The sequence below is a fragment of the Macrotis lagotis genome, chromosome 4, assembly GCF_037893015.1.
Source record: "Macrotis lagotis isolate mMagLag1 chromosome 4, bilby.v1.9.chrom.fasta, whole genome shotgun sequence".
Taxonomy (NCBI): domain Eukaryota; kingdom Metazoa; phylum Chordata; class Mammalia; order Peramelemorphia; family Peramelidae; genus Macrotis; species Macrotis lagotis.
This window is the reverse complement of record NC_133661.1, coordinates 80,092,304-80,105,595: the sequence shown is the minus strand read 5'-3', so window position 1 is coordinate 80,105,595 and position 13,292 is coordinate 80,092,304. Positions and strand designations below refer to the sequence as shown.

The following is a 13,292-nucleotide window of genomic DNA, read 5'->3' as shown; positions in this document are numbered from 1 at the left end:
AAAGTTAAACCTGGGAACATTGAGGATTGAACCTATTTATTGGTAGGGGAACTTTCTCGGTTCTTTCTGTCTCCTAGTTTGTGGCCAATTATAATACGAAATAGTTTGTGAAATGATGGTTACTTTGAGCCAATGCCTTTCCTTTTGTCTACCCATTAAAAAAATTGTAGCTTATCTAAATGAGAGGGATTGGAGCTATCATGATAGCATGAAGTATCTTTTTTGGGGGGTGGGGTTCTCTCTTTTCTTCTAGTTTGGCACTTAAGACTTTAGTTCTAACAGACTGATTCTGAAAATACTATTACTTCAGTAACTTCAAACTTAACATATCTAAAACTTACTTTATCTTTCTTTCCTTTTTTTTTGAGACAATTGGGATTAAGTGACTTGTCTAGGGTCAGTCACAGCTAGTAATTGTCTGAATCTGGATTTGAACTCAGAATCTCCTAATTTTAGGGCCACTGTTCTATCCACTACATCCCCTAGCAGTCCCCTAATCATCTTTCATTTTAAACCTGTTCTTCCTCTGATCTTACTTCTTCTCTTAGAGGTACAATTATTGACTATTCAGCTAGTATTCCATCTCTGAAATCTTGATATGATTTTTATTCTTCTCTCTTTTACCTCTCATTTCTGATTAAATATCCAATCCTGTTGATTTTATCTCTAAATATCTCTTGCATTCATCATGTCCTTCTACTGTCACTATAATTGTTCCATAAGATTTCTTGCTACCATTCTATGTGTCAAATTCGAACTCCTTAACTTTTTGTTGAGTTCCTCCCCATCTATCTCTTCCAAAGAATTTTTCTTTGTCTCTTATTAATAATGATCTTTTCCCCCAGGAACTCACAATTATGCAGATTCATTATAATAATTTGCATATATATATATATATACATATCATATATGACTTCTATTACTGGGGTTCTTAAACTATTTTTATTTCATGGAACACTTTGGCATTTTAATAAAGTCCATGGACCACTTCTTATAATAAGGCTTTTAAATGCTTTAAATAAAATATATACAAATATAAAGAAAAACAATTATATTTTGATAATTATCAAATCATTTAAAAAATAATTCATAGATTCTAGATTAAGAACCCCAGTTGTTTGGTTGTGTTCAACGCTTGTTGACCTCAGTGGGATTTTCTTAGCAGAGCTACTGGAATAGTTTGCCACTTCTTTCTCTGGCTCATTTTGCAGCTGAGGAATCTAAGGCAAATAGGGTTAAGTGATTTGACCAGAATCACACAGCTAGTGTCTGAGGCCAGATTTGAACTCTAGGTCCAGTGCTCTATGCACTCCTTCACTGATGCCCTAAAAGAAACCCAGTTCTAGGCTTTAAGAAGGTAATTCTTGTGTCTTATTTAGATCCTGCATCTCCCCCTCAGTGACTGCATTGTGTATTGCACATGTCAGTCTTTAGTATTAGAATGTCAGTTTTAATATAAACCAAATGCAAAAATAAATAAATAAATAAACTCAACCTTGGGTTTTTCATTTAAAAGTTGATGGCTAGAAAGCAGTGACCTGAATGAATGATGAAACTTGGAACTCTAGTTCAATTCAACAAAGAATTTAAGTTATGTGAGGGAAGCTTGCAGATTCAAAACAGAAACATGGGGAGTTCACCAGAAGTGATTTAAAATAAGAATGAGTATGTGTGTGTGTTGTGGGGGGGGAATCACTAATTAGAAGTAGGGAAAGTTGAGGTGGAATCTCAACATAAATACCATTTATTTATGGGTTATAATTTCAGGAATTCAGTTATTATAAAATTCAGTGTCTAATTGTTGGGAAGATTACACTGAAGAACATTTTTTTTCTTTTTCCTTTTTTTTTAAACTAGACCTGTGACTTTATCAGCAGTGGGGCATCTTTGGAGTAAAAATTCCTCTTGTCAATATAAATCAATAATTCTGAGGTCACTTGTAGCCTTAGGAAAAAATTGCTTTGTGACGCAGCCTGGAAGGAGACCCCACAATTGAAAAATATCAGAAGGACAAAAGAGCCAGAATGGATCCCAGATGCCATCTAGTGACCAAGATGAGTAAATCTGCTCCTAAGAACTAAAGATGATGGCACTTTTATTAAATTATAGTTATCAAAATATTTTTTAAAAAAGTTCCCAGACCCCACGTTAAGAACCCCTGAGGTAGAAAGATTTGGCAAGGAGGAGTAACAGCTCTTCTTCTGTGATCAGTGGAAAGGAGGAAAGAGTGGGTGTGAGGAGTCTTCTTCATGAAGCAGGTAGTAGGAGGCTAAGCAAACTGTTGTCAAGTGTGAGAGCTCAGAATTCCTAACATCACAGAACCAGAGGTAGCATTGGAAGGCAGCACAGAAGTCATCTGATCCAAACCCCTTATTTTATGGGTTAAGAAACTGAGTACCTGGAAAGTAAAGTTGACTTGTCCCAGGCTATGCAGGCCATAAGTGGCGGAAAAGAATTTGAACTTAGGTCCAAATCTAGTACTCTTTGGTTTAAAATGGTCACTATGAAGAATGAGATGGAGTAGACCAGAAAATTGACTAACATCCTCTCCCTCTTCACAGCTGCCTTTTAGTTTTCCTAGATTTCTTCAAGACCCATCAAAGGCCAACCTTGTGTGCAGGAAGTATTTCTTGGTTTTTCCAATTCCTTCCTAGTGCCTTCCCTTCTGAGATTACTATTATTCTTTATGTATCTCTTTGATTGCCTAGTTAGAATGCAGTCTCCTTGAGGACAGGGTATGTTTTTTGTTTTTCTTTTTTTCAGGTACTCAGCACAGTAGAAAAACCTTATAAATGTTTGTTGACTGATTGAATGATGGTACCTTAGGAGTTATACATTATAAGTTAGTGGAGAAAATCACCTTACTGCCAGTCTGAACAATTTTGAACATATTGACCAAGAGGAATGATAGACGGTTCAGAGCAGAGAGTCAATTTCTATTTGGGAAAGATGAATGAGGTGAGATACTTTGGAGGGGTGGGAGACTGGAGATAAAGAAATCATTTAGGAGAATGGGTAAGTGGGTATTCTGAATCTAGGGTCCCATCTATGGAGTTTTGTGTCTTTTCACTTCCTGGTTTCCAGTTTGCATCAGGAAATTCATATTCAACTAAAAAAGTCCTGTTCTCTCTGAATGTCCCTCCACAACAACCCTCACAATCCAGCTCTCTGACAACCTTACCAGTTCCATGCTTCTGTCCCGTACTCCTCTGGCATGTACCCATCCTCATTTAGAGGCATTTTGTCTTTATGATTCTAAATTCTAAAGAGACAGGCAGCAAATTCATGAAACCTTAGTATGCTAGAGTTAGGAAGAACTTCAAGGACCATGTTATTCCAATTCCTCATTTTCAGATGAGAAATAAGAGGTTCAGAGATATTAAAAGAGACTCCTCAAGTTCATACAGCTTAGGACAGCGCTCAACGATGCTTCTAAGAAACACAGAGCTAGAAGATCTCTTGGAAATTATCTAGTCCAACAGTCTCATTTTATCATTTCACAAGTCTTAGTTACAGGGAGTAACTTGTTTTGGAGTTAGATATGACTGGGTTCTTTTTACTAACCCATGCCATCAGCTAGCATTTAAAAGATTAAGAAATTGAAGTGAGGGGCAGCTAGGTGACACAGTGGATAGAGCACCAGCCCTGGAGTTAGGAGGACCTGAGTCTCAGACACTTTAATAATTGCCTAGGTATGTGACCTTGGGCAAGTCACTTAACCCCATTGCCTTCAATAAATAAAAAAAAATTGAAGTGGATGACAGTATATTAAGGTAACATCTTTTTTAAAAAATCATCACAATTTAGAATACATTTATATTTATGTGCATATACATATGAACATACATATACATGCATGTGTATGTATGAATATATACATAAATGTGTATAGATAAATATATAGACATTTATCTTTATTTGTATAAAATTAATGCTATTACAAAGGCTAAAAGCAAGCTTGCTGTAGAGTAACACAATAGGTTAATATACTATGGATTTTCAATTTCATTAGCATTAGAATTTTCTTCACCAGTTCAGATAGAAACCCATCCATAACTTAGTAAACAAATGGTAAGAACAGATAAATCTTAAGAATATGTTTAAGAATCAGAAGGTTTAAATGACTTGTGCATGGTCACAGCTCATAAGGGTCAGAGGCAGGACCCAGACCTTCCTGACTCTAAGTCCAACATTGACTCCCTACCACTAAAGAACAGTAAACCATATAGTATTGGATTGGTTTAGCCAATTATGAGCAAGCACCCTAGCCAATGAATGGACAAATTTCCCCCACTTTTTACATTCTAGAAACAAAAAAACATGCAATGAATCTTCAACTTACTAGGCAGAACGCTCAGCAGTAGTTTCTGGAGTGGGGCTGACTCTTGTATTCTGTAAATGTTCAAAAAGAGAGGTCAGCACTTAAACCAAAGAAAAACAACAGCCAAGTTAATTTTTCTATTAAACAAACTCTAATAATGACCTTTAGGAGCCAAGACAAATGGGGAGTATGAAAGGAATCATATTTGCAAAGAGGGCAACATTTTCCTTTCTTCCTGTCGGAGGACAGATTTTTAGCTAAGTTGCTCTTTTCCCCTACTCTTGAGTAATTGGATCAAGCCAAAAGCAAGAATGTGCAATTAGATGGGTCAGAAGATACAACTTGGAGCTATTTCCCCTGCCCATTTCTATTTGCCTCCATGGAAAAGACAGACTGATATGTTCTGGGACATTTATTAGGTTTAATTAGAGAATGCTACAAGATAGGACCCAGTGCCATCTTTATCAGGACACTTTGCACAAAAAGAATCAGTCAGGAGAACCCCAATTCCTTGGCCAGAGATAGAATGGTCTAATGCTTGTTTAAAGTTCAGTAGAGGTGAAACTGAATGAAATTACACGATTTTGTACTTAGGCAGTCACTTGCTATTACTCCTACTAGATATGCTAATGTGGAAATAGGAAGAAATGTGGTTTTATAATCACAATTTTTTTTATAATTACAAACATTCTTTCAAAAGAGATAGGGAAGCATTTGGAGGGGGGGGATATGGAGGCTTACAGCCCCACAGGCAAAAAAAAAAAGAGAAACCACCAAGTGCCATGTCTAAATAAAAAGCAACTTCATTACTTATTTGGAATTTTGGGATGGGAGATTCAATTTGAAAGAAATATACCAGTGTCTCAGAACTCTTAGTGTTTGGGACACCCAGTATAAAGGTACAATTCATCTACTTTGAAGAAAAAACCCCTAGAAATATGAAATTGTAATAAGTATAACAAATACTTTTAAATCCTTCAGTTCTATATTATGGACAACGAAGGTCTAAAGAGGGGGAAGAAAAACATCTAGGGCAATGTGAGGAAGACAGAAAGAGAGATGAGTAAGGGAGAGGCAGAGAGTAGGTGAGATGTTTATGGGAAACAGGGAGAGATCTGAGGAAGGAGGAATAAAGGGAGATATTGAAAGGGAAAAGATACAGGGGAAGAGGGAGAAGGAAATGCTCTCACTCAAGCAAATCATCAGAGGGTTCCTTCTTCCCTTACTATGACCATAATTGCTGTTCTCTTTTCCCTTTAATCTCTTACATGGATATAGTCACTACCTCTCTGTAGCTGACTCCCAAATTTTATCTTCAGTCTTATCCTCTGTCCTAAGAGAAGTCCTTCATTTCCAATTGTCCACTAGATACAGCCATGTGGATAACTTGTTGATATCAACTTAACCTTAACATAACCAAACTGACATTTTCATCTCACCTGTTCAATAGATTCCCCCCCCACCATGTTTCCTATTTTGTGTCAGTAGTATTGCTTTTCTCTGAGGTCTTCCCATATCCAATTACTCACCAAACCACGTTGATTTTTCCTGAAACATCTATTACATTTATCCTTTCTTTTTCACTGCATTATGGCTATTGAGGTATCTCCTAATTGCTCCAAGTCCCCATAGTACATTTCTCCTCCACACCATTCTATGCATATTTGTCAGAACTGTCTTTCTAAAAGATTGCTTTGACAACAAGATTCCCTTACTCAGAAATCATCAATGACACCCCATCTCCTACAGGACACAAACACTGATTTTTTTGTTTGATTTTTGTCAAGTTTCTTTCTAATCCAGACCTACTTTTCCACCCTTATCTCCTCCCACTACTCATTTATATAATCTCTAATAATGACCTTTAGGAATCAAGAAAAATGGAAAGTATGAAAGGAATTGTGTATATAAAGAGGGCAATACTTTCCTTCCCTCCTGTTACAGAAGTACAAATTTTTAGCTAAGTTTCTCTTTTCCCCATTCTTCAGTAACTGGATCAAGCCCAAAGTAAGAACATGAGTTGAGTCAGGAGACATCTTTGGTTGAGATCCAACTCTATTGACCTACTTACCACCCCGCAGAAACCTGACTTGCACATTTCCACCACTGTAATTTTCTGGACTTATACCATTAGCCAGTCTGGAATGTCCTCCTCCCACCTGCTAAAATCCTACTCCATCATTCGAGATCTACCTTGAGTGCTACTTCATGAAGTCCACCTTAACAACTCAGACCAGAGGGGTCCTCTCGTCTCCCAAACTCTGAACGCTGATTGACTCATTAAACATGGACCATAGGCTGCCTTGTGTGATGAGTTACCTTCCCATGTGTCTCTCTCTTGCCTTTCCTAATTGTGTAGGGTCCTCACTTCAGGACCTATCTCATCCCTTATAGAATCCCAAGATTTTGAGCAAGGCAGGCGTTTAGAGATTGTTTAGTCTAACACCTTCATTTTAGACCTGAGGAAACCAAGAACCTAAAATGTTAATACTACTTATCTCAAATCCCAGGGCCAGTAGATAGCAGAGCTGGCCATCAAATTCAGGTCATGTAATTCTAGAGGTAGCTGGGACAGTGGAAAGAATATATGATGTGGGAGCAGAATGACTGGGCTCCAGTTACAATTCTCCTATCATGGGATTTGGGGCAAGCCACTTCCTATTTCAGGGTCTTAGTTCACCTATTAAATGGGGGATGGGATAGATGAACTCTAAAGTTCCTCCCACATCCAAATCTAGGCTCAGCTATTACTCCAATTCAATGCTACTTAAATTTCTTTGTATTTCCCAAGATACCTAATAGGAAGTCTTCAAGTTAGATAGTTAAGTATTTATTAAGCTTTAATTATGTCACAGGGTCAGCCATGTGGCCCAGTGGATAAAATACTGGACCTGGAGTCAAGAAGACTATCTTTCTGAGTTCAAATATAATCCTAGCTACCGTGTGACCCTGGGAAAGTCACTTAATCCTGTTTGTCTCAGTTTCTTCATCTGTGATAAAGTGAGCTAAAGAAGAAAGTGGCAAACCAGTCCAGTATCTTCTCTCCAAGAAAACCCCAAACAGGGTTAGCAAAAGTCATTCAGACATGGCCAAAACAACAACAATAAAAACTATGAAGCAAGCCTTTCTAAAACCGTTATCTGCCTTCAAGTAGCTTAACGGAGGCATCAGATAAGTACTTGATGAAAAGCCTAATAACAACCATCACATTGATGCTTGAGTTCCCTTCTTCCCTTTAAGCTATCTAAAGAATCTTTTACTGTATTTTAAGTCCTGTGAAAGGAACTTCTCAAATTTTTAAGGGGAAGAGGATGGCAGGACGCCAATCAGAACCCTCCTATAGAGTCAGCTCATTAACCTCATTCCAAAGTCATGATTAAGATTCACCTGCAGTCTCTTATCTCATTATTCTCTCTCATCAGCCAGTTTTATTACTTCCCCATTAAAATCCACAGTTCTGGGCTGATCATATTCAACCCATACCTCCTTCCTGAGCAGAAATATAAAGGCTCATAGGGCACTTCTTCCTCCTGCCTGCATTGTTGTTAGCACCTTGTTCAACTCTCATGATTCCCTGGATTCTTGCTTATTGCTTGCTCATGATCCCATTACTTGGTAACTCTTTGATCTTTACTGTATCTTTCCTGGATTTCTACTTTCTCAACCTTGAGCCTTGGCCACTGAAGTCTTGCCTGGAACATCAAGATTCTTGGTCCCCTAAATGGCTGACTACTGGTGGTTAAACATCTTCAAAGCCCCACCTCACCTACGAACTTGTCAACATCCTGTTTCTTCTGCTTCTGGCACCAATTTAATTAGTGTGGCAAAGGCTGACCTTGCTTTGTATCTGACCTGCCAGATGCCTAATCTCAGCTAGCATTCCTCACTTGCAAAGATACCATTTTGTCTATAAAATATCTGCAATTGCTTGCTAGTAAGTCACTTTTAAAATCACTTCCTATTTTTTCCACACTTTTTTTTCTGTTTCTAATAAACTCCAAACTTCCTTTGGGGATCCTATGAATTACTAAATTTAAAATTTGCCTTACAGTTTGTTAAGTTTCATATAGCCCTTAGAGTATTCACAAGGTGTTCTAAGGACCCTTGTCCTCAAGCTTGTCTTACTCCATGAAATAAAAATGTTTAAAATACTCCAAAATGATCTGACTCCATTTTGCTCAAAAGTCCTACTCCATCAGAATAGTCAATTTTAGACTGGAAAATAATCTGTAAACTTATACATATGAAAACATAAAAGACTGATGATCCCCATCAACTTCTTTTCCTACTTGGGGCTTTATATTTTTTGAAAGTAGAGTGTTGTTTTCCCTAATTCATTTCCAGAATAGTAAGATTTTCAAATTGTATAACAAATGATGGGAAAAACTTCAATCATTATGCAGCAAGATTTTTTTGGATAGGGGTGGCTACCACAAAGGCAGGTTAATTCTACCTGGAGTCTGTAGCTGTGGACCAGACCCCTAAGCTAGTCCTTTCTCCTTCTCTTTGCTGCAGAATCTTTAGCTAATCTAAAAGCTCCCAAGTTTCTACAAAAACTCCATGACTTGGTACATATGGTGTACTGATAATTTGGACTTTACCTATATTTTCAGGTAGACATCTTAATTATGCTAGATTAGAGAAATGCTTGTTTCATTTCATAAATTAAAAATAAAATAAAATAAATTAAAAAGATGCTAAATTATATTAATACTACAACACAGGTTGGCTGACCCATGGAGAAGATGGGCCAACTCCTTTGCAAAAACCTTCTTTTGAAAAGATAACATACTCTTCTAGTAATAAACCATTGATCAGATCATAACTGGCACAGTGCTTTGCACATTAGCAAGCAAGCATTTAATAAAGATTCTTGATTTAACATAAAAATAATAACTGAGTATGAGGAAACCCAGAATTACAAGAGGACCAACTGACCAATAATGACATTTGGAAAGTTCCTACATAAGTTACATATGAAAAATCAGACATGAGAACATGGGCTCATGGAAAGGTAGTGACACCTCTAGAAGCCTTAGGATGAGTGGCTCAAAGGCAGAGAAAGACAAATTGGACAATTTTAAGTCTCTCTGTTCCTTGTCTGATAATTTTAAAAGAAGATTCCAAACTCAAAACAAATCCATTAAAAATCATCTGAATCTACAAGTATGCCAGAAAGCCATGCAATCTCCACAGTGAGCAAAACCATTCACTTGAATCACATTTAAAAGCCATTCTACAATGAAGAGAGCAAATGGAGTTTGAAAAAGAGCTGACAGAATGAAAAGGTCAGAAGATGCCTTCCATAATCTTTCACTGGTTGTTTTATTAAGCTTTTTCCATTCTTTCCTAAATGAGCCTCTAACTGAGAGCAACTATGATTTCTTTCTAGATAAGTCGATTAAAGAAGAAAAAGAATGGAAAAGTAAGTTTTGGTTTAACACAAGGGAAGAAAGAATGGAAGACTTAAGTCTGAAGAATGAAATTACTCTTTGGAAGATGGTAAAAGCAGAGATATTGGGTTGATAACAGTAGAGCACAAGGAATTGGTCACAGATTATATGACAACACAGGATGCTGCATTCAGAGGGAATGATTTAAATCCCAAATACCCAGTTTTCCAAAATGTTTCTGACTTATTGGGAAATATCTTTTCAAGTTCATGAAACCTACCTTTTGGGAAATATATATTTTATATTGCTTCATAGAAGTATCAAAGGGACTAATTACTATATATCAAAATAAGAAGCAACTGCTAAAAATCTCTCTAAAGGTTAGTGCACCTCATAGACACGTTATTGAATAATGACTTGATTGATCACCAAACAAATGAGTTAGAAACAAAACAAAACAAATACAACAGAAAATTGAAAGCAAACACCAAAACACCACACACTCCCACTAACCAAGGAACGCTAAAACATACAATTTAGTACAACATAGGTAGATAGCACAGAATTACCTTTCTATCCTCTCTAGGAAGGATAGAGCAGTCTCCAGGAGTATAATCCCATATCTTTTTTGGAGGCTGATGGGAAGCAGAGGAGGAAATGAAGAAATGAGAATAAAGACAAGACAAAGAACATGGAGACTGGTTTAAAACAGAAAGGGTAACAGGAAGGGAACCATATCAACATAGAAAAGGGAAGATTAAAAAAAAACAAAACAAAACGGGGCAGTTCACTATTGTGCTGATATCAAGGAGGAAAGACTAGGGAGGGGACTATGTAGAGTTTGGAATTAGGAACATTTACTAGGAAGTGTGTTTTATTCTGTAATCCCCAGGAGTAAATACTATTGGTTTTTAAATGTAAACTTTTTTTAAAATTCAAAGGAAAAATTTTGACTCCTGGTCAAAAATTTTGACTCCTTGCCACTTTCAAAAAAGTGGCAATGTCAAAGTCTCCAATTTTTAAAAAAAAAGTCATTTTTTTCACAATAAAAATATACTTCATTGATGAAAAATCAACTTATAGGGCTAAAGATATTTGGTAATTGGAACTCTGCTCAAAGTCTTTCTTGGTGGTGAAATTTAATGTATTTTAAAGTATATTATGGTATGTCATACATATTTTTTGTTGCTAAGGTTTTTTATAAATCCCTTTGCAATTTAAGCTAAATAACTTATTGCAGGATTATTAGAAGCATGGAAACCTTTCTCAAATCACTCACAGATTCATTTCACAAAAGCAGTTTTTTTTTTTCTTCAGTGAAACTTATTCTGGTTCTATTTTCTCCTTGATTTTCTGGTACAATGTTAGAGGAGTATTCTAAAGGAAACTTCCCTCCATTCCCCTCTTCCCCCCACCCCAACCTCTCCCCCCACATAGGTTGCTATAAATTTTTGTCAATGAGGTAAGTTGGTGGTCAGCCCTGTGACTTCTTAGACACTAATGACCACCTGAAGTGTTCTTCTGGCTGGAAACTCTCATTTCTGATAGCAGTTTTTCTTTTGCAGTTCTTTCCCATCTCCAAGCTCTTTCTTGAATATCTATATGCTCTCTCCCTCCACAATATTTTCCTTCCCTGACCTGCTAGTTCTCTATGAAAAGGATAAAAAAAGTTTTGGAGTATCTGTTTCCCTTTTGTTAAAACAGAGATCAATGCAAGAGATTCAATTTTTGGAGTAATTTTTCCTCCCATGATTAAAAAACATATACTAAAGAGTCCCACTTCCAGATTTGGTCATTTGTTGGCCAGTCTTTCCTGGGTCCTGACTGTCCTAGGTAAAGAAGTAATCCCAGGCAGGAAGGGGATTAGTTCTTGCTGGCAGACTCTAGACCCTTTGCTTTTCGGTGCATTTTTCTACTCACACTCTTAAGTCAGCATCTCCTCTGGTTTTTTTGCAACCAGTATTAGCCTTAAGATCTGCTGTCCTATTCTTTCTAGACAGAAAAAAAATTAATATAACTATATAAACTTAATTATCTTAAGCTGATGTGCCTTATTTCCTTTTACTTTTCCTCTTCACTTCCTAACAAATGTATAATTGGGGAAAAGATCTGGGCCAATCATGCAACAAGAACAAAAGATGGAGAGACAAAAGGTTGTACTCTTACCCATGGGATTTGTTTTTCTTTAAAAAAGAAAAAAAAAGTTAGAGGAAGGTCTCTAGTATGTTAGGCAGACCCTTTGTGAGAGCACTGATAAGATTCTATGGACGAGTTGCAATTATCGTCTCTGTTGGGATTATAACTGATTAGACCATGTTAGATCATGAATCCATTGAATTACTGAACTATGCCTAGAAAATTTATTGAATTAAGGAAAGAAGGTCTTTGTCCATGTCTCCCTGCAGTGGGAAACCTGGGTCCTTCAAAATCTAGTCAGGGATAGATGGAAACTAAGTTGGTTAACTGGAGAATACAGTAATCCCTTCCACATTGTGGGGGGGGGGGGGAATCTGATTTTCTGACTTTCCTTTCCTACCAAAGAAGTTTAAATTATTATGGTATTAAATCATAAAATATGTTGATACCTATAAGAGTATACATATATTTTATTCATTTCTGAGTTTGTAAACCTTTTTTCTGTATTGTCTGCTAGCTTTTACCTGTTGTCTGCAGCTTCTGCAACCCCCTCCCCCCCAAAAAATATCCATTCAATTTCTTATTTTAACCTGTGAAATATCAAAACCATGAGGGGACACTCATGAGTTGGAAGGAATAACTGTAAGAAACCCCATCAAGATCATTTAGATGTTTTATTTTTCTGTCTCAAGAACTATCAAGTGGCAGAGGGTACAGTGGACTTGTAATCAAGAAAATCAAATTTTAAAATCCTAGGGGCATCATTCGGTGCCTCACCTCTAAAACTGTATTGGACCTAATGGCTCCTTGGGTTTCTTCTGCCTCTAAATATATAATCCTTAGTATGTATTGTTCTCCTTTATTCAATAGGAGGCATATGCTAGAGGTACTGCTTATCTTGTGCAGTTGCTAGCTCTGTTTCTCAGAGTAATCTGTCCATAACTTATGATAGTCAATATTAGCAGGAAAATCTAGGCTCCCTGACCCTGGGAAAGTCATAATCTACCACTGACCCAGCTGATTCTCGATTATGGTAAATGACAGAACTGTTCATCCTTGGAGGGAATTTCTAAAATGAGTCTCTCTCCTAAACCCCACTTCAAAGAAAAATAGAGACATAGGCCAAAATCAAATAATCAAATAAACAAAACTAATGCTAGTAATATGGGATTTTTTGAAATAACTTCTTGAGGGATATGTGTCTTGGTTATAGAAATATCCTCATTACTACTTCATAGAAAATTAGAGATGGAAGATGCTTAGATATCTTCTAGTTCAATACTTCCATTTTGCTTTTGTTAAAAACAAAGGTTCAATGACATGCCCACAGACATGGCAGCAATTTTTATGGCAGAGTCAGGATTAGGGTTTGGAATGAGTTCCACCAAACCAACAAGGTCTATCTTCGACATATAGCTGAGATATAATGAATCCTTTTAAAA

The 13,292-nt window shown here is 36.8% G+C and overlaps 1 protein-coding gene across 50 annotated transcripts in view; it reads right to left on the bottom strand.

Annotated features, from left to right (window-relative positions):
* The window catches only part of SORBS1 (sorbin and SH3 domain containing 1), a 306,979-nt gene that overhangs the window by 41,218 nt on the left and 252,469 nt on the right, over positions 1-13,292 (bottom strand). For 35 of the 50 annotated variants that reach the window (XM_074233269.1, XM_074233279.1, XM_074233271.1 and 32 more), the window contains 2 exons: positions 10,284-10,349; positions 4,343-4,392 (listed from right to left, as the gene is read on the bottom strand). In XM_074233269.1, coding sequence (XP_074089370.1) covers positions 4,343-4,392; positions 10,284-10,349 — 116 coding nt within the window. The remainder of the gene's footprint in view (positions 1-4,342; positions 4,393-10,283; positions 10,350-13,292) is intronic. The other 15 variants (XM_074233273.1, XM_074233290.1, XM_074233293.1 and 12 more) reach the window with 1 other exon arrangement.